We start from the raw sequence: 13,052 nt of genomic DNA, 5'->3' as shown, positions 1-13,052 counted from the left end.
GGTGATGTGCTGCTTGAAAGTCCCCGCTATACATTATCTACTGTGTATAATCACTTATTTGTGGGCAATTACATTTTTGATGTAGCAGGCAGACTAAGTCATAATCTTACTATTCAAGTCACACATAAATCAAGTAATCAAAACCAGGCGCTGTGATTTATGAAGGATAACATCTTTTCTTGCTCAGTTCCACCTAATTCCTTCTTTGTTGTTTTTCTCTCCATGCCCTGGTGTAGTGAGTGCCATCTCTGGGAGCCCTCAGACTTCCTTTGTTATTTCCACAAACCCGGTTACTGAATAATTGAATGAGGTAAATGTTTAACATGTTTTTACAAGTTCCTCGCTGTGCTGTTGTGAAGCGCCACTGTTTGTTGGGCCTGGAAGAAACACACGATTGCTTTGCTTGACAATGATGTGTTTCCATAGGAGACCACCCCCATGGCTGCCCACCCCGCCCGTCACCCCCATCTTGTTCTCATTCACGGTGGCTTGCGAGCAGCTGCAACACGCCAGCCTAATGCGTCTCGAAATGTCAGAAGAATGACTTTTTGTTTATCTTGACTTTTGCCTCGCTGTTTATTCTAGTCAAAGCTGCGTTTGCATCGACCTTGATTCCCTAAAGCCTCGCCCCTCCTTCTCCCCTCCTAGAACCTGTTTACACTCTGCCTGCCCCTAGTGTCACCTAGGAAATTGGCTGATCATTTCACCTGGTTAATATTAAATGGCTCCTGCAAGGAGATGTGTTTGTTCATAAACACAAACCCCTGCTCCTCGTGTTTACTGTAGCCATGGCAGCAATCACTTATTAAACAAACAGCTGCTTTGTTTGCTGGTGTCAGTGGCCTGCTTATACCCTGTACAAGGTCTGGGAAGAACTTCTGTGTCTCTTGTGGAGCAGAAATCTAGGATTTGCAATGGGGGTATTATTTGCAGAAGGGTGGGTGCAGCGTGTTTTACTTCTATATTGTCAGAGAGGTCTGGAGATATGCTTTGCTTATCTGTGACTTGGTTGAAGTGGCTGACAAGATTACACGGTTGTTTGGTCTGACTGTGAAGTCTCCTTTGGCAGAATGTCACCACGGCCGTTCGTTTCTCTCAGAAGAGGAGCGGCAACTGGATCCACCTTCAGGCTTTGTGACTGAGGTGGTTCTGCTGTGTGGAGATGATATGTATGAGGGAGTGGGAGTGCAGTTTATAAAGCTTGTTGGAATTTAGCCCAATTTCTCCGTGTTGTGTTGTCCAGTGGAATATTTTCAAGAGATACTCAGAGTAGTTTGTTATCAGTGATGAGGGCTGCGATAATGGATTATTTAACATGCAGCTTGTGTTTGTCTTTCGACTTTTCCCTCACATCAGGAGCCAAAATACAGCAAAACACAAGCCTGTTCAGCAACCTTCAGAAGCATTCTGTTGTTGCACCTTTGGTGCATGCCGATGTGTTGTCTAGTCTGGCAACCAAGCTGAACCTAAACAGCTCTAAAGTGAACTTCTCCCTATTGTGTCCTCCTTTGTATGTCATTATCTCCCACCCAAGAAATGTTGTGCTTTTGTTGTGTGCTTCTGTAAACAACGTCTGTGTGAGAACTTGGCGAATCGAAGCAGGTGGCTGCCGAGGCTTTGCTGTCATGAGCATTAGAGAAAAACAGAACACGGAGAAGGGTCAGAGCACAGCTGCGCGGACCAGCCCTACCTTGAATCCACCGCTGACTCGTTTGAGCTGTTGAATTCCGGGCAGGCATGACAGGGGGACAGGCATTGGATTTCCATTGTGGTGATGAGCTCTGGCCCGCTGGCTGTTCTTAACCTTCAACCTGTCTGGTCAGGTGGGAGACCCATGTGACTCTTGTTTGTACTGTACTCCCTATGCCATTTGAAGCAGGGAAAACAAAACAAACTGTAAACAAACAGGAACTCTGACCTTTTTTTATTATCCAGTGTTTGTTCCAAACACTTGTTTTATTTTGCAAGCAGCTCCCCCCTAAAGACCAGGCAGGCATCTAATAATCAACAGCACAGCTAGTTCTCTTTGTACAAACTGTTGTTGCCTTGTTTTGATCTCCTGGAATTTCCATTATTTTCATTCTTTTGTTTTTTTAAACTTTTTTTCCAGCTCCGAAAAAACTGACATGCTCCATTAATAATAAGAGAGCTTTTCTTTTTCTTTTTTTCCCCTCACGTCTCCTTTTGTGTATTTTATTATGTTGAAATGTTTGTGTTTGGACCACGAATGCATATGTTCTTAAACCGAGTAACTACACCCCATTTAGCATGATGCTTGACCCATAATTACAGTTGAATTTGCACGTGGTGTATAAATGGAACAAATGGAAAAACTTGGAGCTTTTCGAGTCATCGTCATCATCATCGCGCACACACACACACACACACACACACACACACACACACACACACACACACACACACACACACAAGGCTTTCCCCAGAGCAAAGTGAAAATAAATACATAGATAAACAAACTCAGGGCCGAGTCACGTGGACAAGTTGCCCGGGCCTCAGCTGATGATGATGGTGTCCGTGCCTCAGTGCTTCACAGATTAACATTGTTATCAGCACAACTCTCTAATAAGGCTCTTTCCTATCTGCTTGATATTTATGATGGATAATGCCCATTTTCCATTTTCTTTTTTCCCTCCAATTTTTTCACTCATGATATTGCAGCTTTGAATTATTCTGTGCTAAAATTAATGAGAAACTAGATTTATGGGTTTCATTTGTTTGTCAATTCGAAAATTAATTGGGTGTTAATTTTAGCCATCCCCTCATCAGTGCCGGTCGCAAGCATGCGCGCATTACTTTGCATTCATTGTAGCCTTCCTCTCCTTTATTGTGGGTCACTAGTTTTGCATACATTAAAATAGCCCCGCGGCTCATTCTCTTGATTACTTTTGGAGATGCTGTGCATTTGGAAATTTACGCCTTTCCGTTACAATTATGAAAATTTTTGCATGGAATGACAGTGCATGTATAATAGCCATTACCCCCCCCCCCCCTCCCCCCCTTATGTAGCTTTAGAGAGGGAAAAAAAAAGAAAAAGACAGCTCTTTTTTTCCCGCAAGTGGAAAATATCTTTTATTTGAAAAATAAGTGGGGGTGAATAACGTCAGCACATGGTTTATTTCAAATGGCATTTAATTTCGCCTGAGAATGTGTGTTTCTAATTGGTGTCTCAGAAGGGGAGTTGGTGCAGGCAGGGGCCTGTAGATGGAGTTGTGGCTGGCTGGGTCCCATCCCACAGTATTCCTCTTGCTCACTCCTTGTTTAGAAAATCCCATTATGGAGGGAGGCTGTGCCAGACTGGAAGGGTGAGCCGGGTCAACATCTGTCTGGAGGGAGAGGGGGGCCAGCTCAAGCTCCAGCCCAAAGAACAGGCCCTGTAGGCCGGGCCCAAGCTGCTCAGACAGGCCCCTGAGTGTGGGGGCGTTGTGACACACAACTGAACCGGCACAGGCCACAGTGTCAGATGACTCATTCAGTCATGCTTCTTGCGAGGAGGGCTGAGAGGAAATGTAAACTATAATGCTCTTTGGAGTTTGCTTTGTGTTCTGGTACAGTTTTAGCTCCTCTTAGCCCCAAACTGCTGCTGATGATAGTGAGCTACGAGCCTGTCCCTAAAAAAAACTGATTTTGAAAGCGCAGTTCTCCTCACACCACTGTTTATTTTTTTAAATAATCCCATTTCTAGATTATTATCTCACCTCTGCTCTGTAAATATTCTTTTGTGACAAGTTGTCAACCCCAATTTCCTGTCTGTCAGCCTGAGTGTGTGTCCCCTTGGGTGTGTGTCTGCATCTTGTTTAGATGGGATCTCTGGAGACGCTGTGCATGTGTACCTGAGCACATATAAACTCAGACTGGCCTTCCTATTACATGCGTTAAATGCAACACCATAAATCTGCATTTAGTTCCACTTTCACATTCTTTCATGATGAGGCCCAGTGTTTTAAAGGCATTTATTCTGCTTCATATAAATAATTAATCAGCCAAGTTAATTTGCTTCTGCCTGACTTGGTCAGCTTCATTAACTGCCCTGGAATTGGGGGGATAGATGCATTGCAGCAATGAAGCCTGTGACCAGCACACAATAGCTGTAAATCATTCCACTGATTTGAGGAATTCAGGCACAGATATGCACCAGTGTCACTGGCACTTATCCCCAGAGAGACAGAGGGGGTGTGCTGGGATAGATGGCATGTCTGTCTGGCTTTTGTGTATCCAAAAACAAAACTGAGGACATATCTTGTAAGCAAATAGCTGTGTATTCACTGATTGCTGCTGCCATAATTTTACATAAAGCGTGCAGTGGTGCTTAAAACGACTGCCAGTGTTTGTATTTTACCCTTTTCAGTTAGATTAAGTTATGAAAGTCAACATTTTTTTCCAATGCAAAAGGATTTATTTATATTCAGACCTGTGTTTTGGTGTTAATTGAGCACCCCTCAAGGATTTGACTGTTTTCGTTCAGCCTCAGATTGGATGTTTCTCATGGAGATCCTTTGGCAGGCCTCACACAGTCGCTCTGTTTCCCATTAAAAAGCCATTCTGCCGTGGTTCTTCAGGGAGCCATGCAAGTAAATATATCCATTTCCATAGAAAGTGTTTTGTTTTGGAGGTCCAGTGTTTTCTTGGGCTCCTCTGCTCTCACTCAACGCAGGTTGGGTTCCTCTACATGTGTGCCGAACCCCAACCCCTCCACCATGCCCCCCCCCAGCGCTCTCCATATACCCTATACTGAAGGATACAAACAAAACCCACTTGCTTTTCTCCTGCCCGGTATGGACTTGTCATCTGTAAAGGATCTGCACTGGAAAAGACAAAACAAAGGAGCTGTTCATTACTGTGTTTAGAGGCAGCCTGTGAATGCGTGTGTGTGTGTTTGCCTCATTGCATATGCTACACGCAAACAAACAAGACACGGGGAAGCACAAACCAACAGGGAAACCTGCAACAAAAGTGAAATTGTGTGGGAAGAATATGACAGATGTTTATAGTTTGGCCCACAGTTGAAATGCGACCTCATTGCAGTGTGTTTTAACAGCTGCTTCTCTCTGTCTCTGTCCCTGTTTTCTCTTCTTCTGCGCCTTCTCTCAGGTTTTTAAGTCATGATGCAAGAATCTGGGACGGAGGCGACGAGCAACGGCCCAGCCAATGAGAATGGAGGAGCGAGCGTGGAGGGAGTACCCAGAGAGGGGCGACCAAAAAGTGCCGCGCCGTCAGTGGAAGTGACTGCAGCAGATTTCCTGCATCTCCAGCAGCACCAGGTAGACCATTCACACCTGTCTTCACTTTATTAAGCCATGTCAACAGCAGGCCGATCCGCCTCTTAAAGTGCCTCTTAATATTTAATTCCTCCTCAAAGTACATCTAGTTCATAAACACATTATTATTATTATTTATGTATACTGAGGCCCTTTTTGAATATTTAAAAGACGAGGAGTGCTCTTTCTGTGTGATTGTTTGGTTGCAAACGTGTTTATCGTAGCATGCAGCATCTGCATTTCCATCAAATATTTATTATGATGTTCTGACATATTTTAAGTATGTAGGTGCCACAGGATTTTGTAGACAGTTAAGGAACTGTGACATCCAATTGGATGACAGCGTTTTCCTCCGGCTCATTGTAAACACACCTCACACTCACAACTAATGCCACACTCTGCTGTACTAACCAATGAGGTGAGGAGACAGACGCCGGCGTTATCGTCAGTGAAGCCGAAACATTTTCACCATCTCAGACTTGAGGCAAACAGACAAGCTCTTTCTGTTGGTGTCAGCGTTATGTGTGGCACACGACACTGCGTTTAAAGAAACAACACTGAAAAGATCAGTGTGTCTTCTACTATCTTGGTCTTTGCGACAGCACAACTAGGGTTGTTGTCAGGAGCTGTTTGGTGATGATGCACGGCTCTGTGCCGCTGTCTGTTGTCACAGCGCATCCATCAGCATTTTTACAGGGAGGCAAACAAAGCTGTAGCATGGAACAAGAGGGAAATGGCATTGTAACACATAGAGCTGAGCAATAACTCAGTATTATCATTTATCATCTTTGAACACAATCATCACGGTGTTCTGATGCTGTGATATTTGGCTACTGATGAACAGTTCTGTTTTTCGGAAATGATGGGAACATTTTGATAATAGGACAAAATAGCTTAGCCGTTTAAAGAGTCATTGCTTGGCATTTTAGGTGACGTTTAGACATAACATAAATTTTATTGTGAAATTTCAGATGTGTAGCTCAGGTTTCACTTCAGCAGTAAGATGACCAGGGCTTTTGCCAGGAACTTTGTAACACCAGCTATATGCACTTATAGCACTTTCCCCTCGCTATAATGCTAATTGCTGATCATGTGCTAGCACAGGCAGAACAGCAGGGGTACCAGTCTGTAGCTCTGCACACAGGAGAACAGAGATACTGGAGGATTTATTTCCCAGTACCACCGCGAAAGGGGAACTACCATGTATTGATATATCAGAAGGGATTTTTTAATCCATGTAAGCATTGAACAGGTCAAATTAAATGAAGTCATAACGTTTGCATGATTCTTTACTACAAATTTTAACTTGTTTAGCATTTATTTATCTGTAAAATCAGGAACAATAAGTCACTAATTTTACAGGAGCTTTTGGGCTTTGGACTGGCACAACCCTGTAAGGTCACTATTTGTCAGTAGTCATGTTTTTGAATTGTTTAAAAAAAAGTTTGTTTTTTCCCTTTTTATTGTCGAGTATGGGTGTATGTAAATATAATTAATTGGTCAAACATACACTCAAAGCAAAACAATGCTTTAGGTGTCGTCATCTTAGAAGTGTGGTGCTTGTTTTGGTGCAAGATGCCCCTGTTAATTCCATTTCCTCTTTGTAAGTGGCAGAAGAAGTGTTGATTGTTCAGTAAGTACAAAGGATGAGTCAGTGTGTGTTCTGATTCTCAGCCTTAGTCTGTGAAGCCTTTAGGCCTCTCCAGATCATCCCCACTACCCCAGCTAGACCCCAGGCCCCACCTCCCACCCATCTTTTTTCCAGCTCCGAACGAGCATGTCGTCAGTGAGAAAATCACAGCCATACTGAATTCATTACTGCAGTAGTCACACAAAACCATGGATAAAATTTCAATAACTGCAGGCCACAGTTGAGTAAACAGTTGCAGTGAAACTTAATTCCTGTTGACTTTTCCTTCATTCTTTGCCAGGGGCACATTCTGATTCGCTCTGCAAAGACAACAGGGTTACAACTTTGATAAATGCGAGGCAGGGGAGAGGGAGAGAACGGGCGAGAAAAATGTCATGGATGTGCACTTGACACCAACAAGGGATGGAAATAAAGCCTTCCCACTAGAATAGAGCCAGTCGTCCAAGCATGCTCCCTGTTTTCAAGTCGTCCAAAAAGAACTATTGCTCTCCAGCATCTGCCCTGGCATTTAAAGAAAGGAGAAACCAGCAACTCTCTCCATCCTGCTTCCATATATTGCGGAAACATTCTCTCTACTGTAGCAAATGCGGAAATAATTCCTGGTTCATGCCGTTTGAACAAATCCAGTGGTTAATTTGTGTGGCCCGCATGCAGGGAGGTGTATTAATTGTTGCCTGTGATAAATGACGCGCGGATGGGAACGAAGGACGAGATGTCTCACTCTCAGCTCCTGGCACTGGACTTTGATAGGCTACTTACCATGGTAGTGTTACTGGCAAGACAGGCAGGCAGTCTTTTTATTTTCCCATTAGCCTAGCCGAGGATTTTCCCTCACGCACCATGAACCATGTTAATTGTCCCCGGGGCATTACGATCTTCACTCAGTTACTCGATAACTTTTTACTTTTGTGACATTTCACAGTCGTTCTTTTAAGTTTTATTTGTGGCTTGCACTAATATGCCTCTAACTGACACACTGAGAGTTTTTTTTCCTGCGCTCTTTGTTCTCCACAACACATGCAAGGTGCCATTACCCCTTTAGGTGACGCAAAAATCAATCTAAAATGTTTTCAGACTCAAAGTGCAAATGTCTGAGAGTCCCTCGAGTGAGCCGGAACAACAAACCTGGCAGTGGCATATCATTTATTCTTATTAGGGAACATAACTATGAAAGACAGTCCTCATTAATAAAGATGGGGGATGAAATAATTGTAATCTGTTTGATCATCTTGATTCTGACAGGGGAATTCATCTTGTTGACTAGTCAGATTTGGGGGAAGTGGACCATAAGCTTGAATTAAGCATGTCTATTAGTAAGTCAAATATTTTTTTAGGGTGAAAAAGGTGTTGCGTTTCTTCTCTTTTTTCCCCAAGATGCTGTTGAAATTCAGCAGATTTCTCTATAGGAGGAACTCAATGTCCTGTCTGTTGTGTTGTAATAGTTAGACAACTGGGTGCCCTTGTAAACATTTGTTGTGCATCTTGTTGCTGTGCTCGTTGTGTTCACTGTTACCCATGTATTATTAATAAATGTCTCTATTATAGCATGTGCAGTTTTTTTCTTTTCATAGCACACGTGTCTGCACCCCTGAACCACACTGTTTATTTGCTTTCTGTTTTTGTTTGTGTTGCAGAAGTTGTGGTTTTAACGTTATCCACATGAGGAAGTGAAGATACTGCAGGGGCGAAAATAAAACAAAAGCAATAGTATGAAAAAGTTTTGCAATAACCTGTTATGTGATTTGTGATTTAAATGATTTTGCAACAGGAAACGGTGTTGTGCAGCTGTAGTTGTCACATAAATGCACGGTGACAGTAATATTCTCAAGGACACCCTGTTAGCTCTAGAGCTGCTGTCTTCACGATATTCACATTTCCTGTGATGTGTGGTCATTTTCAGCAAAGCATCTTACCTGTTTAAACACACGAGTTACTCTTTCGCTCTAAATTTGGTTCGTGTGATGCAACTGTAGAGCATTAAATATTAATATCCTGTCCTTTACAAGAGTCCTTTTAATAAACTTAGGCTGGTGTTCACACGAGAGAAAATACCTAAAACAATTATTAATAACTGCTTTTCTTTTATTGCATGCACATCCATCTAACATACCCTGTCCAACAAGTGCTTTTAAAGATTTTCTACATATTGAAAGATAAGACCGGCTAGCTACTTCTTTCGTTTTCCTCCTCGCTGCCTGTGTGGTTGAGGTGTCTTTCGTGAGGTTGACGGCCATAACAGTGGCCACAGAAAGAGCTGAGTGGGCACACATCCTCTGCTTGCATAATTCAAATCATACACTGTCCCTTGTGGGGGCTTGTGAAGGTGGAACTGCAAATCTTAACTGTTCTCTGATGGCCAAGTGATCCATGATTAGCCTTGCTCTCCCAGTACGCACACACAGACGTGAATAGTATATATATGCTCACGTAGAATGGAGTTGCAAAGGTCAGGCCTTTAAGTGTAGGACCTGCTGGTTTTGGGCGTCCAGTCCACATTATGGGCTAGTGGTCAGACTGAGAGAGTTAACAGCACCAGGTCAGAGAGGAGACCAGAGAGCATTTTCTGCCTCAGATCTCTGCTAATCGCATGCACTCTGCAGCAGAGCTGAGGGCAAAGAGAGAGCGTGCTATGCCCAGATTGAAATACATACACTGTTACACAAGAAGAACGCACCCTTATCGCTGCGCCTTTGAATTGAATTCCTGCCAGTATCTCTGTATTTGCTCTACAGCAGAATAAGATAGACGTGTGCAGTGCAATGCTGAATATTTCACATGAATGACAAAGCCGTCCTCTCTGTGTGTGTGTGTGCTTTTTGACCAATCGCTTCGCTGCAGTATAGTGGCTTCGTGGTGTAGCGGTTTGTGCATCACACTGAAAGGACACTCCAGCATCTCTAGCAGCTCTCACGTATCTTCATGTATACTGTTCATACTGTCACAGGAGGCCAAGCAAAGGCTCGGGCTTATTGGAAAATCTGGCAGAGAGGATAACATCAGTGTTATGACACTGCATATTGCCCTAAATTGCTTATTGGTAAAATGATAGTGCTCGTCCAATTTGAATAATTTTATGGAATCCCTCACAGAACAGTTTAATTATGTTATCACACAACTGGCAACATCTGTCTTTATACCACAGCACATGACAGTTTTATTACAGGCTGAATTTCTTTGCTGGTTCTGGCAATTGATGTGTGATCTGATTAATAATCACACAGATGGAGGTGAAAATTGAACAGCAAAGCGTTGCTATGTGGAAAAAAAGGGGAAATAATTATTAAAGGAAAAAAAGCAAACTCTCTGTCTCTGAAAATATCCTGACCATTTTTACAAACGCTCGCACCCTCAGTGGAAGCATCTCTTTTTTTTAAACGCTTTTACACACATTTATAAATCTGAAAACAAAATGTGTTTAGTCTAGGTGCAACTTTTCATATCCTCTTGTCACCCAGGTTTTGTTAGTGAGCTTTCAAGAGGTAAACCACCCAGCACCTCATTTTTGGCTTGTGGATGCTTTCCAAAGCAGCCTATGAACTCATCCATTTTGTTGAGTCTACCTCCAGCTGCTGCTGTCCGACTGACAAGAGATGAAGCGCAGGTTACATGTGTGCTGAAACCCAGAGTTTAAAATAGTTGACTGTTGCTTGGGTCGACATCCTGTTTACACACCCTGCCTATGTGGGCAGCAGGAGGGGGATTACAGGAGTTGTTTGACATTGTGGTAATCAGAATGGCCACACTTAGAAGCGCACACATTCAAACACACTCACTCGTCTTTCCCTGTAGCTCAGAGGTTTGAGGTTGTTTTTTTTTCTTTTTACACCCACATAAAATAAAACATGTTAATGGAGCCATGTCAAAAGTTGATTCATGGTAAATAATTAAATTTTCACAAAGTTTTTTTGCATATGTTGGACCTTTAAAATTGCTATTAGAAAAGAAAAAGACAAAGAATTAAAAATATATATATAAACTTAAAAAAATAAATGACATACACTGAAAAAAATGTTACTTTGAATCAAATTACTCTAATGTGTTACAATTAAATGTATTAGTTTTACTCAGACTATAATTCTGATTTAATAAAAACTGTAACTGTGTATTTAAAATAAGCCAAAAATATTTATTTTTCCAGAATCATAAATGTACATTGAAACAAACTAAAAAGATCATTTTCTGAGTACATTTGTTCTGTGGACTCTTCGGACACTGTAATTTTGTTACATGCAATTTTATTAAGTTCTTTCACATTTTTAGTCAGTCTAATAAAATAGAGTTTCTACTGATACATAATTAAAAATTGGTTTCTTATGTCCTTGTTCAAAATGTTACTTATTTTTATTTTTACTCCACAGAATTCACTATAAAACAAAAGCGAGAGCTGATTTCTCTAAAGTAAAACCAAGGTTTTGTCACAATCAACTTGCTAGAAATACAAATAAATTCTTCTTTGAAGGACCAGATTTATTATGGTATGTTTAAAAAAAAAAAAAATTTATGTGCAAAAAAAAAATACAATAAAAATTACAAAATAAAGCAATGAAGACTTCAGTTCTATTTACACAACAGCTGATAAAGAGAAAGAAAAACAAAAAACAAAAACAGACCAGATGAAATGAAGCAAAACTGATTTCCCTACGCAGCCTCCACCCACCCTCACCAAACCCCTCTTTTTAAAACCTTTTCACCTTTAAAACATGAGATAGGTAATGCAACAGCCATTAACATTAACAATGTTTCTAACACTGTGCAAACAGTGGCTACTTAAATAAAATGAATATGACAGACAGAAAAATCAGATACTGTGGTTCTAATTTCTAATTTCTCTCATATTAAAGTCTGTTCCTTCCCAATACAATCTAACAGAAATTCCTTACACTTCCCTGGAGTGCATCTGAATACAAATGAGCTATAAAAGACAAACAAAAAAACACAGAGTCCACTTGTCTCTTTGGCTGATCTGATGCTTAGAGCTTGACACTGACACTACAGACTACAGCCTTTTTGTTGATTTTTTTCCCATGGTAAGTGATTTTTAATTTAGTTAACGTGAAATAAACACCTTCAACCCAGAAATCCCAGTTTTCTGTTGCAACAATGTAAAGCTTCAGTTCAACTAAATGACACAGAAGCTTCACTTTTCTCAGTGTAGACAAGAGAACCAGTTTCTCTTATCACTGGTATTCTTATACATTTAGTAATTTAATGGTGAAGATATTCATCCATGCCATAAAAAGAAAGCCTTTTTATACTTTTCCAGATTTTATAGGTAAGAGCTGGTGTTAGTACAGGCTGTTTTCTAAACATTTTTCCTATAATTCATCAGGTTTTGTGTTTGCATCTGTACAAGGAAGACAGGGTTGGGATTAATTAATCAGCAAACCTCTCTAAACTGAATGACCAAATAGGTTTCTTTTTTATAACATGTTAGCAAGATAATGTTGAAAGTGTCTGATTCAGAAGTGTTAGCGGTGTTACTGACAAGCTGGATGTAAACCCGGGTTTTGGACTAAACAGATGGCCGAATAGTATCACGATCCTAACCAGATTTATGATATTAATTGGGTGCATCCTCAGTCTTTAGTTGAAACACACTGTTTGTCCTAGTGGAAAAATTGTGGAATGTTGTCAAGGAAGTGTGGACGTACAAATGCCTCCCATGTAAATGATGCAAGTGTATGCTGGTATCATTAGGAAGAGTGAAGTGGCTCTCATTGTGTGGTGCCCGGATCATCTTTGATGGCCATGGTGTGCGTGTTTGTGCTGAAGTGGGCAACTCTAAACTTTGAGCAGGTGTCTGAAGCAGCTGGCTGGAGGCAGACAGGGAAACACGTCTGCATAGGTTCAGTATTAAATGGCTTAGAGAGAGAGAGAGGCCTCGGCTAGCCAGAGGACTAATGCATCCTCAATGTTTTATTTAAAGTAGTGCCAGCAACAGCTTCTGAATGCTCCACATCAACATGCACACACAAATCATTGCACACGGAAACACGTGCACACACACACACACACACACACACACACACACACACACACACACACACACACACGCATTCAGGCAAACAGAGTAATTTAGCACTGTTTAGCTGAACAACTTGTGTGTTTAGTGTTGTAAATAAGTA

The 13,052-nt window shown here is 41.5% G+C and overlaps 1 protein-coding gene across 20 annotated transcripts in view; it reads left to right on the top strand.

Moving 5' to 3' along the window:
- Window positions 1–13,052, top strand: part of foxp1b (forkhead box P1b) — a 158,335-nt gene that overhangs the window by 73,611 nt on the left and 71,672 nt on the right. For 19 of the 20 annotated variants that reach the window (XM_082532091.1, XM_082532093.1, XM_082532090.1 and 16 more), the window contains one exon: window positions 5,110–5,279. In XM_082532091.1, coding sequence (XP_082388217.1) covers window positions 5,121–5,279 — 159 coding nt within the window. In that variant the 5' untranslated portion in view covers window positions 5,110–5,120. Of the gene's footprint in view, window positions 1–244; window positions 311–5,109; window positions 5,280–13,052 lie in introns of those variants that run through there. The other variant, XM_082532086.1, reaches the window with a different exon arrangement.

The sequence above is a fragment of the Aulonocara stuartgranti genome, assembly GCF_965226115.1.
Source record: "Aulonocara stuartgranti genome assembly, chromosome: 5".
Lineage (NCBI taxonomy): Eukaryota > Metazoa > Chordata > Actinopteri > Cichliformes > Cichlidae > Aulonocara > Aulonocara stuartgranti.
This window is presented reverse-complemented; position numbering and strand designations above follow the sequence as displayed.